At 44.2% G+C, this 13,008-nt stretch overlaps 1 protein-coding gene across 1 annotated transcript in view; it reads right to left on the bottom strand.

Annotated features, from left to right (window-relative positions):
* Positions 1–13,008, bottom strand: part of SERPINI1 (serpin family I member 1) — a 45,324-nt gene that overhangs the window by 19,167 nt on the left and 13,149 nt on the right. The window contains exons 2-3 of the mRNA XM_068200221.1: positions 1,627–1,894; positions 114–344 (exon numbers count right to left, since the gene is read on the bottom strand). Of these exons, the coding sequence (XP_068056322.1) occupies positions 114–344; positions 1,627–1,876 (481 nt within the window). The 5' untranslated portion in view covers positions 1,877–1,894. The remainder of the gene's footprint in view (positions 1–113; positions 345–1,626; positions 1,895–13,008) is intronic.

Raw genomic sequence — 13,008 nt, 5'->3', positions numbered from 1 at the left:
TCAGTCTCAGACAGAACAGATAAAAGCCAAAGCACCAACCCAGCATCACGGCACAAGTTGGGAAGCAGAAACACTTCCCGCAGGAAGCGCACAAAAGGATCACACGCACTTACTATTTGTGTGATTCTCCACCCATTTATTGATCTGAGTAGCAACAGCTGCACTTTGGCTGAAATCTACATTCTCTACTTCAGCTTTAAAGTATTTTTTCACCAGCTGCAGGAATTTGTCACTGACATGGAACCCGTTCTGCACGTAGAGGGAGTTGGCGATGTCCAGCACGTAGTGACTTTCTTCAGCAGTTGCCATGTCAGACAGCTCCTTCAGGAAGGCAAACTCTTCACCTGGGGAAGGAAAAAACACCTTCAGTGGTTCAGAAAGGAAAATTTTTCCATGGCTTTTCTGCTGAAAACTCACCAAGATGTTTTATGTGAAGGAAAGTCATCTTTTCTAAACAAACTTGTTTGTAAACCTACACACACCTGGAGATCTGAGGGAAAAACCTCCAAGATCGTATTACTTAGAGCCTGTTTTTTCTACTAGCCCTAATTAGTCTAATTATTGAGACATTTGAGTCCCACCAGAAGCAAAGCTATCAATGGAAATCCTTTCTACACCAAAAGAGCAATTTAAACAATTCTTCTTACAGGTCCCATTTCTAAGTCTTGCCACCACAAATTCTTAACAGAACTTTTGTTCCATCTTAAATGCCAGTTGTTTAAGGAAAAATGAACTTCAAATCTTGAAACTAAGGACCTGCACAGCCTCTTCTGTGCCAAAAGCAGGTCTAGAATTTCCCAGGATCCTTAGTGGGGATGTACAGAGTCCTTGATGGGTAATGAGGGATCCTGAACAGGATTAAAGCAGTCTGCTTTAAAATAGGAAGCTTGTACTGCTGCATGAAGGTGAAATTTTTAATTTAAAACCCAACAAAATAAACCTTAAAACTGATGGCAATGATGTATTTCAAGCAGAAATCATGGGAACACTTTCACTGAATACCACCCTCATATCCCAGAATAGTGAGCAGCTCAGAAAAAATCAACTGCACAACCTCCTCCATTACAGCTCAGGGATAATTGATTATTGTTTTAGAGACAAAATGTGGAACTCAACTGGTGCTGCAGCCTCCACAGAGAGGCATCAGCTCTGCAGTGGCTCTGACAAACACAGTTTGAAGCCTCTGTTCAGAAATTCCTCCCCAAGCTCCTTTCACTGAAGACTCCGAAGTCCAGCACATGGCACGAGTAAGAAATTTCATTCAGGTTTCAAAGCAGTTACTTGGTTATCAATAGAAGCAATTTTGCTGAAACTCCTGCTTTCCTTACCAGCTTTCACCATAATCCCTCAAAAACATGTTCCTAAAAAAAATCTTCTCTTTCTAGAGACCAAGGCAAGTTTATTTTGCAGCAGAAACCAAGATGAGCTGCAGCTGTTGAAGGTTCAGGTACCCCAGCCAGGGTTTTACGTCTCAGCTCATGCAGAACTCACATGTTTGAGCCTGCCCAGGCCATCAAGGCCACCAAGAAATCCAGTGATGAACAACCCATGGACATGAGTAGGCCACTCCCACCCTTGCTCCCGTTTCTCTAAGACAAAAAGTAAGATGTGATGAAAAGGCCTCACCATTTTTCAAGCTGTCAAACCCCATGGAATGCCGGATTTCCTTCAGGGTGGTTCCATGGGCTCCCAGCTCCACCATCCCCATGGCTATGGCAATGCTCAGAGGGGAGAACAGGATGTTCTCATCCTCCCTGGTGGCTCGCAGTTGGTTGTAAACGTTCACTGAGAGCTCGGCGATGGTTTCATCAGGAAAATTGGTCTTGAAGGCTTCGCTTTGCAAAGCAAGCAGAGACAGCAGTCCAAGGAAATACATGACTTGAGATTTTAAGGTCTGCAAGATAAATTTGAGACAAAATAAGATTGTTGGATAATATAAAATTCAACTCGAGAGAAAGAAGAGTAGTTAACTTTTTAATCTTAAATCTGTGGGAAAGAAAATCCCTAGAGTTCAATGCACAATGCAGTTACTTGGAGGAGACACTATTAAAACAGAAGTAATGTTGTATTTTCACACAAAAATAACCTCCTCCCTTATGTAATGATATGTTTGTGAAGTCTTCCAGCCCCTGACCAACAAAACACTCACAGCTTCTAAAGAAAAAGACCCCAAAGACAGCAACACCTTCCCTACTTCCCTTTGGAATTGTGGCTGTTTAGCAGTGCTGACCTGGAACTGGTTTGTGTTTCTGCACTTTTCCACCAAGAAGACCCAGAAAGATGCTATTTCTTTCATTTGACCTTCTAGTAAGATGGACCTTATTTATCTAAGTCCCTTGAAGCCCCCAACAGGTAAAACTGTTTCAAACACTGTGAAAGAGCTCCCTGACACCTGACAAGGTTACTGTTCCGTGATGTTGCTCGATTGCAAAACACATGGCAAGAAGCCAAAAAGTCTTTGAAAGAAAAAAAAAATAATCAATCATGCCTTAGTTACCAAAGAAACCCCTTTTGTTAGTAAATAACAGCGAGAAGTTGGGTAGCTCTGCTAGCTGGAGTCAACCCCCGCTCAGGGGAGAAAGGTACTGTACAGTGAGAAAGATCCAACAGTGGGAACTAGGAAGGAAACTAAATTTAAAAAAGGGTTAGCTCTGATGCTTCTGACTAATCCATCCCCCAAGCTTTGCTGAAATGCTCTGGGGTAAGCAACAGTTCCCACTCTACTCCAGTTTAGCTCACCACACAACTACTGATAGTAGAATTCCAGCTCTTGGAGCAGGGAATGTGTAACTTCATCCTTCCATTTTTATTTTCCTTTAAACTCCGCGCTACCTTGGCATGCGACCCACTACTGCTGCAAGCCTTGGGTGAGAAACAGCAACCACCAGAGCTCCTGTTTCAGCTCCTTCCCTCTGCCACTCTGTCTCCAAGGCACAGCAGAGCAAATCCTCCTGAAGCAGGGGGTTGGACAGGACAAGGCTCAGAGCTTTATCCACAAGTGTTTACAAGTTGTTGTGCCAGGCTGCAGGGCTCGTCAGCACAGCCCAGATTTGTGTGAATGCTGCTGGCTCCACAGAATCAATTTGCATGCAGGCAGCCTTATGCTTCCCAGCAATCCTAGGGCTGCATTACCAGGTTTTATAGACATGGCACAAAGTGAGCTTTATACAGCATTTATATTCTGCATTTCATCTTCAAAGGCCTATGTAGCATTATCTAATTCACTCACACAGTGCTGAATGATCCATAATTTAAGTGTTATTACTCGCATTTTATAGCTGAGAAAATACAAAGAACAACAGGGTACACACACGTGCCTTGGCAGCCACTGGTGCCAGCACTAGTTAAGATTCCTCCTGTCCCCCAGCCTCCATCAGCCTTTTGTTCAGTCCTGAAGTGAGAAAATTGAAGAGATGAACCAGTGCAGCAATCCCACATGGTTCAGGGGAAAAGGAGAGCCTCGCCTCTCCCCTGCCTCTCATCTTTCCCATGGTTCTTTCCACACATGTAAGAAATATTCCCCTTCCTAAATTTCCAATAAATTATCTATGGTGGCATCACTTCACTTCTGTGGATTGCTTGATCAATCTTCCTCTGATTCTCAGTAAGCAAAAATGTCCACTGAAGGCTCTTACTCTATTTAGGAACAGCACAGAAAGTCATAGAACCCTAAAGCACCAGCTCTAATCCTTCTGCCTGCAAGTTCCAGTGCACTGACAGAACTACCCAGCACTCCACTGCTGCCCAGTGCAAAACACCAGTCTGACCATCATTATTTATTCCAGAAACACTGAGACACTACTTATAATCCCAAACATTATCAACACACCACAAACTTCCCCAACAACTGCTTAATAGCAGTACATTTTTTTAACCTACCCATTTATAAATTATTGACTTAAGGATATTAAGGTTTCTGCTATAGAAAATAACTGGATTTCTCTGTGATCATGGGCATTGTAGATTTCTTTATTTAAAAGTCCTGGAGCATGCCTCTGCCAGAGTTACATAACACTTGAGCCAGCACATCACCATGACAGACTGCGCCCAGGTATTATTCTCTTATCCTAAAAGCTGCACAAGGCAAGAAAAGCTCAACAAAGCTCCATCACACAGGTCTATAGTGGCACAAAAACGGTACTCAGGAAATAGATAAGCAGGAGCTCATCTTGCCTTTGTTGAGGATGAGCCCAAATTTGGGAGCTGTCCCACATTAATCTATACAAACAAGTTGTGCAGCTCAGTGTGGATGCAATTACACAGAGAGTGAAGCTTTCCTCTCCTGGATCAAGAGCAGCTTGAGCTCACTTGGAGACCTGACGTGGTCAGAACAGATGTGAAATAATCTGCAATTTTCAGAAAGGGAAGTTCCCCATCCTTGCAGTTGCAGAGGCAGCTGCTCAGCACTCCATCACTGATCTCTGTCCTATGTACTACTGCCAGACAGGCTTAAATAATTGCACAGGGGAAGGAGGGGAGAAATTTATACATCTTAATTAAGAGTTTAACATGCAGGTCAGACTGTCTGAAAGCTAATAAAATATTTGTTACTAGACAATGCTGGAACCCCAACATTATATACAAATCAAAATCGTATTTCTTTGTGACCGCTCACCAAAAGCTCCTCATGTAAAATAATTATGCTATATTACTTTTCATTATTTAGTTGGACACAAAATAGAGTAAGTACATAGATGGAGACAAATAAAATTTATACTGAAATGCTCTTAACAAGACAAAGTACCAAACGTATGTTTTTAACTACAAGCCAAATCCCACTGACTGCAACACAAGAGGTTGAGCTGTGCAGAATAGAAGTTCCCAGTAGGAATGAATTAAAACCAAACAATTTCGATTTCCTCCCCTGCCCTTCCACATCATTTTAGTCTAGAGAGGTTTCTTAATGAAGTTCACGGTGAAGTTCCCCATACAGACACCAAGGGGAAAGGAAGATAGGGAAGCAGGAATGAACACATGGATACAGGCAGAGAATTTATCGGTTCCTTTGCTGGCAATGCTCTCCAAAGTGAATATACAAACATAAATGAATGAGTCCAATGCAAGGGGAGGTTCTGTAAGGCAAACTAAAGATCTGGGGGTGCTGGTCAGTGGGGAGGAGGCTGTAAAACACCACAGATCAATCCTTGCCGGCCAGTGTGAAAATGGTCTCATTCATCCCTCTAATGGGAAATGTCCGTGGTAAATTCCTCTGTTCAATTCCTCTCACACTTCTGGCTCATGCTCACACTACTCTGCTGACAACTGGGAATCCAGCTCTTAATTATCATTCCAGCCAGAGCAGTTGCTGCTCCTCTAATCTTGCCTCACTGCAGGCTGGATTACTTTGGGGTCTGTGCTTCCTCAGGCAGGAGGGCTGGGTCCCACCAAGAGTTGGGGCTGATTCTGGTGCAGCATCTTCTCAGCATCTCCCTCCAGTCAGAGCCCAGGGCACCCTGGATTGTCACTGCAGCAGCACTGAGAGCATCTTTAAATTGCCTGGACCCTACTCACAAACACACTTCAAGTGAAGGAAATGAAGCTGAACATTATGTAATGCACATCCAGGAACTTAAACAGTCCCTGTGAGTATCATCAAAATTTTACTCAGTCTTTTCTGTCTTCTTCAGACATTCCCAGTACAGTCTGTCACTGCTGATCTGCATCAATGCAATCTGGTTAAATAATCCTGCAGCACTGGGAAAGGAGTCAATGTGCCCACTGAACAATGTTTAAAAATCAACAATCATCAGTTTCAAATGCTACTGTGTACATTTTGCTTTCACTGGCTAAATACAAGAATTTTAAAAAAAGCTGTTAAAAATGCTTTCACTCCTTAGCCATACAGTTAATGCCACAGGTATGAACTTCTCATTTGAGGGTGTGTCAGACAGATTTTTTTGTTTGATTTCGTCAATTGATGCATGAACACCTCTCTCCTACCAGGCAATCAAGGAATCAGCGCAAACAAATTCTCCTTGCCACAGCCTGTTCTTGAAAAACAGTAGTGTATCACAAATCCTCACTTGCTACAGAGGTTTGTCAGAGTATCAGTTTCGTTCTGGCTTGCAACTGTTCTCAGGGGAATAAAGCAGCGATGGAACACTAAAACCAACAAGATTCCAGGTATCCATCCTTCAGCAGGTACTGGCACTGAGGTCACACCTGGTTCAATTCCCAGGAAACTTTTTCAGTCAGCATTTCAGAAAACACCTGGAAAGATATCACCAGCCCCAAAACTCAGCCCAGAACATTTCCCCAAGTGGTCACAACCATCTCAGGGCTGCTGCTCACCTGCCCTGGGGCCAGCCCAGATGTGTTCCTGTGCATGGGCACAAGGGACACCCATCCTTGTGATGTCTGAAGAAAAACATTCATCTGATAAATACAGGACTGCTCCTCCAGCTCTTGCCTTTCCCCAGCATAAGGCTGGGATGACTAAGAGGAAGCAGAACAAATTCGCCCCCTCACACCCACAAACTCTGAACTATTTGGTTCCAGTAAAATGCAAAAGGGGCAGGCGCTCTCTGTAAGCAGAGATATTTTGAGATATCCTATCAACAAACTCCAGCTGAGTTCACAGACATGAGGTACCACGGATTTTGAAACAGCGAGACCTGGACTCGGCGTAGGAAGGTGCCAAAAATTCAATTAAGGGTTGAATTCTAGTACCTTGTACTTGTCAGACAGGTTGAAAAAATGGGTTATAATTTCCTTTTCTTTTACACCTTTACAGAGGGTTTTATAAAGAAACTAATTTATGGCTTTAAAAACCTACAAAATAAAGCTGTGATACATTGCCTTGGTTCCTCAGCACACAGAGACTAAACTAAGATTAGTTGCCTTCAAGATTACTCTTGGCTACCTGCAAGCTAAACACCAAAGGTGTGGGAAGTACAAATGAGAAAAACTGCTGATTCCTGATCAGTGTGTTAAAAAAAACCCTGGGAGGAAAACAAGTGTGGTAACAGCACTGATTACATTGTCTCCTGTAAAGAGCAGCTGCAGGAGCAGACAGAAGTCTGGCAGAACAATTTGATAAAGCAACAGATGGATTTGCTTAGAGAACAAGACCTGCAGGGTCAGGGGAAAAACCCACTGTGGATCCAGGCAGGAACTGGGGGAGTCTCCTTCCCCCACACCCAACCAGAACAGTGTCATGCTTGTGGCAGGTGAATCATGGAAGGATGCGAGTTTGGTGAAATTCAGCCACTACTGCTTTGCCATATGCCAGTTGCTGCAGGCACCTTTGCTCTGAATGATTTCTTGTTGGCAATCATATCTACCAATAAATACCAGAGAGAGGCACCACCTAACTAATAATAACAGCTTAGAGAATGAACAGAGCTTAGACAATGAACCCAACTTCCCCTCCACAAAGAGCCCCAGCCCAGGGGCTGCAGGAGCAGCCGGTGAGATCCTCAGCTGCTCTCCAGACCAGGAATGGTTGTCATGGCTACCCTGAAGGATGTGCAGAGCAGGCTCCCAGAGATGTCCACGATCTGCTCCCAGCTAGTTCAGGCTTGCCTCAGGCCCTACAACAATGCCACAAACCTCAAGATGCTCACAAACCCACCTGATCCACTGCAGAACTACACAAGAATGGCCTTTCCAGTCCTTCCTGCTTTGTCCAGCAGTACAACCTCTCAGATTTTTATTTGAAGATTGGGCAAAAATTGCACCTCCAGCCTGTACTACTGGAGCAAAAGCATTCTCACCTCCAGAACGTTGTGCTTTTACCACAGGCAACCCCCACAGAAGTAATGTGGCACTTGCTCCCATCAGATGCTCGCGTGTTCATCTCCCTTTTCCTCCCCAGCATTCAGCCCCTCTCTCCCTCCAGCACAGGAACTGTGAAATAAAGCTCGACCCTGAGCAGGCTCCACCTGAGCAATAATTTCTTTTCCACAGCCAGGACAACAGGCAGGTGTCCAGGGGACAGCAGTGCAAGGGATCAAACATCCTGCTGGGGAGCCCACAGCCAGCAGTGCTCACCCAACTCACTGGGATGTGCCACACAGAGCCTGCCTGGAGCTGAGAGCAGCAAACCAAATACCAATCCTCACAGCAACAGATCAGGATTCAGGAGGTGTTACTGCTTAGAACCAGTACAATACAGCCAAGGAAATTGGAAAATAACTAATTACCATTAAATGCTTCAAGCTACAGCAGAATAGATAACCAACTGGTTATTGAGGACAGTGCAGGCAGCACATGAAGGGATCTACAAAGTGCTCTGACTAGCAGCAGTGCAGTCCCTGGAAGTGGTGACAAGCCTGGGAAATTCTACGTTCCTTGGACAGCAGGCAGGCACATCACTGCTCGCTGTGACATGTGTTCCATTTAGCCAGCAAGGCAGCTCCTTTATGTTAGGGGATTTACTTACATTTTCTGTGCTGCAAAAAATGTTTATCCCTAAAAAATGTTTACCCTTAGCCTATGTGAACATCTGACCTTGTCAAGCAGGGATTCTACAGACACATGTGGAACCATGGAGGTTGTTGGAATCAGTTTGTCTCAGTGCAATGACATCTCTATCTCAATCTGCACAAACATTTATTAATAAGTTAAGGGATTTTGTCACCATCTGTCAATTATGGTGTCATTGCCTTCTGGAGCAGGAAACCTTGAGGTTAATTTCCTTAGAGAGCAGCACAATAATGATATAGGAAATAGTGGGGCATTTAAACCTCCAGTATAGAGTGACTAAGACAAAGAGCAGTGAATACATTCCATAGAAGTGTTTGGACCACACTAAAACCTTGCTCTCCAACACACAGCCAAGTCATGCCCTTCAGAATTCTTTATTTCTGTTTTTTTAAATGACCCCATGGCACCAGGAGCATTGAGAAAACCTGAAAGGCAAATGCTACACTGAAAAATTTCATATTGACAATTTTTTTTTCAATTGAATCCCAAGTGTTTTTAAACTTTCATGGAGCTTGGCACTGACTCACTAACCTGCTGAGGCAATTATGCAAGCCAAAGTTGTCTTAATTGCGCTTCCTCAAGCATATTCCCTCAGCTCTAATTAAAAAATAAAAAGAGATGCTGAGAAGCCATGTCCAAAATACTTAAATTTGAATAGCCTAAAGCGAACATCTAAATACATGTCTAGACAATTAAAAAAGGTGGTCTTGTTTCCAAATCTACTGCTGTAAGGCCTGCAATTGGGAAGACTCATATGCAATTTCTCTGTTTGTTTCTTCTGTCTAGGAGAAACAAATTTTTAGAAATACTTTGGCAGAGTGCCTTATTTTTGACAGCTCCAGTGTGCCCCACAAAGTAAGAGCTATAAATAAGAAAACACAAAACCCACAAGCTCTGTGAAGGAGAAAATTTGAAGCATTATGGAACTTGGGGATTCTAAAAGGTTCAGAACTGGGGGTGTGCCTGTGGCTCATCTGATAAAGTCAACACAGTCTGACTGGGGAGAGCCTCAAGCTTGAGATTGAAATACTACACAGGATCTGCTTCCAGCAGACCAAAAGGGGGTTTACCTGGCAAGTTCCACAGAAGCATCTTAGTTAGGCACAGCCTGATTGGTTTTGGTGATTTTACCATCCATTTCTGTCCCAGTGAGGGCTGTCAGCCCTGCACAGCTCTCTGAATGAGGTCTCTCTCAGGTGCATTGGTCTGGTGGTGAAGATGGTCTCCTTCCTGACTGCTGGAAGGAGAGACAATGCCCACACACAGGAGGGGAAGGTGGCTCTCAGAGGCTCTCCAGAACCAATTCTGACACATTCTACCTCTGCAATGACTTTTCAGTGAAAAGGCCAATGCAGTACTCCACTCAGGGTGCAACGATCCAGGGAAGATACCCCAAATGAGACAGCAGCATTCCTTTTCCTTCCTCAGATTTCCTTAGGGCTATCTGGGAAAGAAAGGGTGAGCTCTAATTCTGTAATAGTCTCTTTCCATCAGAAGCAGCAGAGATAGAACACTGCAATCAGTTATTTTAGACACAAGAACAACTTGCCTGCTCTTGCACGTACCACAAATTTCCTTACTTACAGTTAAGTCCCATTTCTGTTATTTTCCTGTGAAACTCAGCTGATCATCAAGCTCCCACCATAATTTAATTAAAAGGGCAGTAGCTAAGTTTCACCATATGCAACTGCCAGATGCAATCACTGCAGTTGGAGTCTAAAGGCGAGATCCCTGCATGTACTGGAGCGTAGTTTTATAAGTGATGAAAGCTGTCACTTATGTCACAGATATTGCTGTAATGCATGATGATATTACAGCTTCAGCAGCACCAAAATATATTAATAATACATCCTGTGGAAGCATTTACAGCAAGTGAGTTTGGAATGCACTGTTTCAAGCATTTTTCTTGCAACTCCCTATTTATACATAAAGTCACTTCAGATACATTACATTAGTCTGTGTACTTTGCCTAGCATTATACAAGCTCTCACAGCCAATTTTAAACCTTCCAAAGTAGGAGGACTAAAAGACACAACTAATTAAGGAGAAACAAAAACAGAGCAGGAAGCCTTCACTACTTAGGATTGTAGGAATAGAGAATGTTGCAGGAGAAGTACCTAGAAATTGTGCATCTCTGGAGGAGATTTTGCTGAATGTCTTTTAAAAGCCCATCAACCAACTCAGGAAAGTTTTCAAATATCCTTAACAAAACACAATGAACAATGACAATCTTTAAGTCATCCCAGAATAACTAAATAGAAAAAGTACATGGTGTGAAACACCATTTCAAAGGAACAAAGTAGAAGTTAATTCTTCCTTACCTTGTCCAGCTCCCTTCACAAGGACTTCAGAAGAAAAAGATCAGGCTATGGTATAGCTATGTCAAGATGATGAAGAAAGTTAATTAAAATGCATCAGGATTTCAGAAGAGGAGTCTGTCAGTGCACGAACTGAAAGCAAGTGTGACATACAAACCAGCTTGTTTTCCTACAAAATAATATTGGCTTCAGCCTTGCAATCAACACTGGGCTCCATTTACATTTAGGTAACGTCCCTCTCACCAGGAGAGTTATTATTCACTTCTGTTAACGCTTCTGAGATCAGAATTACTTTCTTACAGTACAGTAATAAGGCAGAGATTGCTTTAGAAAAAAAAAAAAAAAAAAAAAAACCAAAACAATTAACCCCAGCATTCAAAGTAGATGTTATACCCTGATTAATTACCAGCAGCAATTCATCATTACTGCTGTTTACAATGCACAGACACTGTTCCTCCAGTGCCTCTCTGCTGCATGCTCCCCTTCTCCATGGCAAACTCGGGATTGCAGCAGGCACTGCTGAGCTTCCAGCCAGCCCCAAGCACTCCTGGGAGCAGCTGCACACCTCAGAGAGCCAGTCCTGACAGCCCCAGTGCTGAGAGCAGCACCAGCTCAGAGCTCAGCCCCCCCAGGAGCCCTGGAACCAGTGCCCAGCACATGGCCACCAGCTGCTAGAGCTGTCGTGGCATGGCTGGGGGCCAGGCAGGGCCCTGGAAAGCCCAGGTTTAAAACCAGCTGAAAGAACTGTCCTGGCATGGCTGGGGGCCAGGCAGGGCCCTGGAAAGCCCAGGTTTAAAACCAGCTGAAAGAGCTGTCCTGGCATGGCTGGGGGCCAGCCAGGGCCCTGGAAAGCCCAGTTTTAAAACCAGCTGCTAGAGCTGTCCTGGCATGGCTGGGGGCCAGGCAGGGCCTAGGAAAGCCCAGGTTTAAAACCAGCTAAAAGAGCTGTCCTGGCATGGCTGGGGGCCAGGCAGGGCCTAGGAAAACCCAGGTTTAAAACCAGCTGCTAGAGCTGTTGTGGCATGGCTGGGGGCCAGGCAGGGCCTAGGAAAGCCCAGGTTTAAAACCAGCTGCTAGAGCTGTCCTGGCATGGCTGGGGGCCAGGCAGGGCCTAGGAAAGCCCAGGTTTAAAACCAGCTGAAAGAGCTGTCGTGGCATGGCTGGGGGCCAGGCAGGGCCTAGGAAAACCCAGGTTTAAAACCAGCTGATAGAGCTGTCCTGGCATGGCTGGGGTCCAGGCAGGGCCCTGGAAAACCCAGGTTTAAAACCAGCTGATAGAGCTGTCGTGCCAAGTGCGTCCAGCCTGACCAGCAGAGACATGGCTGAGGCACAAAATGAGAATGAAAAAAGGCTCTAAAGCTTGTCTAGCACAAAGTCTTCAGAGACAAAAGGTTGAGAAAGAAGAGACACTCGGGGGGGGTTCAGTTCTGAACCAGCAAAATGGAGTCACTGAATAAGGACATTTCAGCAAAATCAGTAACTGAGGAGAAAATTCAGCATTAAGCCTCTCCAAATATTTCTCTAACATAGCAGAATAACATCTGTTACAAAGTACAGACTTTTTTTTTCTAAAAACTACAGAATAATCTCGATGCCAAATTCAGCCAGTAGCAGGATTCATTCACTCTGTATTTTTCACAGTGGAAAACCTCAACAAGGCATTCCATAAGAATTTCTTTTTGATCTGAAGGATGTTGATCACTGGTCTTCCCAAAGGAGTGAGAAGCATGGGAATTCCACATGGAGAAGAAAATTAAACTCTTCTTTCCTCCCACCCTAAGGCCAACTCCAATTCTTGCCTTTCAGGCCTCAGCATCACTGCTATTTGCTTTGCTGGTATTTTTCATATATTCTCAAATATTCTCAGTTGTCTCTCTTATCTCCATGGTTTCTACAACTCCACAACTCTGGTTTTATATTGCTTGCACTTGAGAGCAGCTCTGCAGATATCTAAAAAAAGCAAGCAACCAGGACACCTGCCCCATTACAGACAAGACTCCAGACACCAATACAGACAAGTCAGATCTAGGCAGGAGGAATGAACCACCCAGTATGGCACAGTGGCCAGAACTGCCACTAAAATCCTCATGCTTTTACCTCCACATCATCATTCACGTCCTTCCTCCCTCTTGTTTCTTCACAAGCATCCATGAACTTACCAACTCAAGGAAAAAACCCCAAAAGCCAACAAATGGGACAGTAGCAGCCTCATGCTGCTCCAAGTGGGAGAGCTGGCAGGGCATGAAAACAAGGAGTAAGCTTG

This window comes from Anomalospiza imberbis, chromosome 10 (assembly GCF_031753505.1).
Source record: "Anomalospiza imberbis isolate Cuckoo-Finch-1a 21T00152 chromosome 10, ASM3175350v1, whole genome shotgun sequence".
Lineage (NCBI taxonomy): Eukaryota > Metazoa > Chordata > Aves > Passeriformes > Viduidae > Anomalospiza > Anomalospiza imberbis.
Note: the sequence above shows the minus strand (reverse complement) of the source record. Positions and strands in the feature narration are given on the sequence as shown.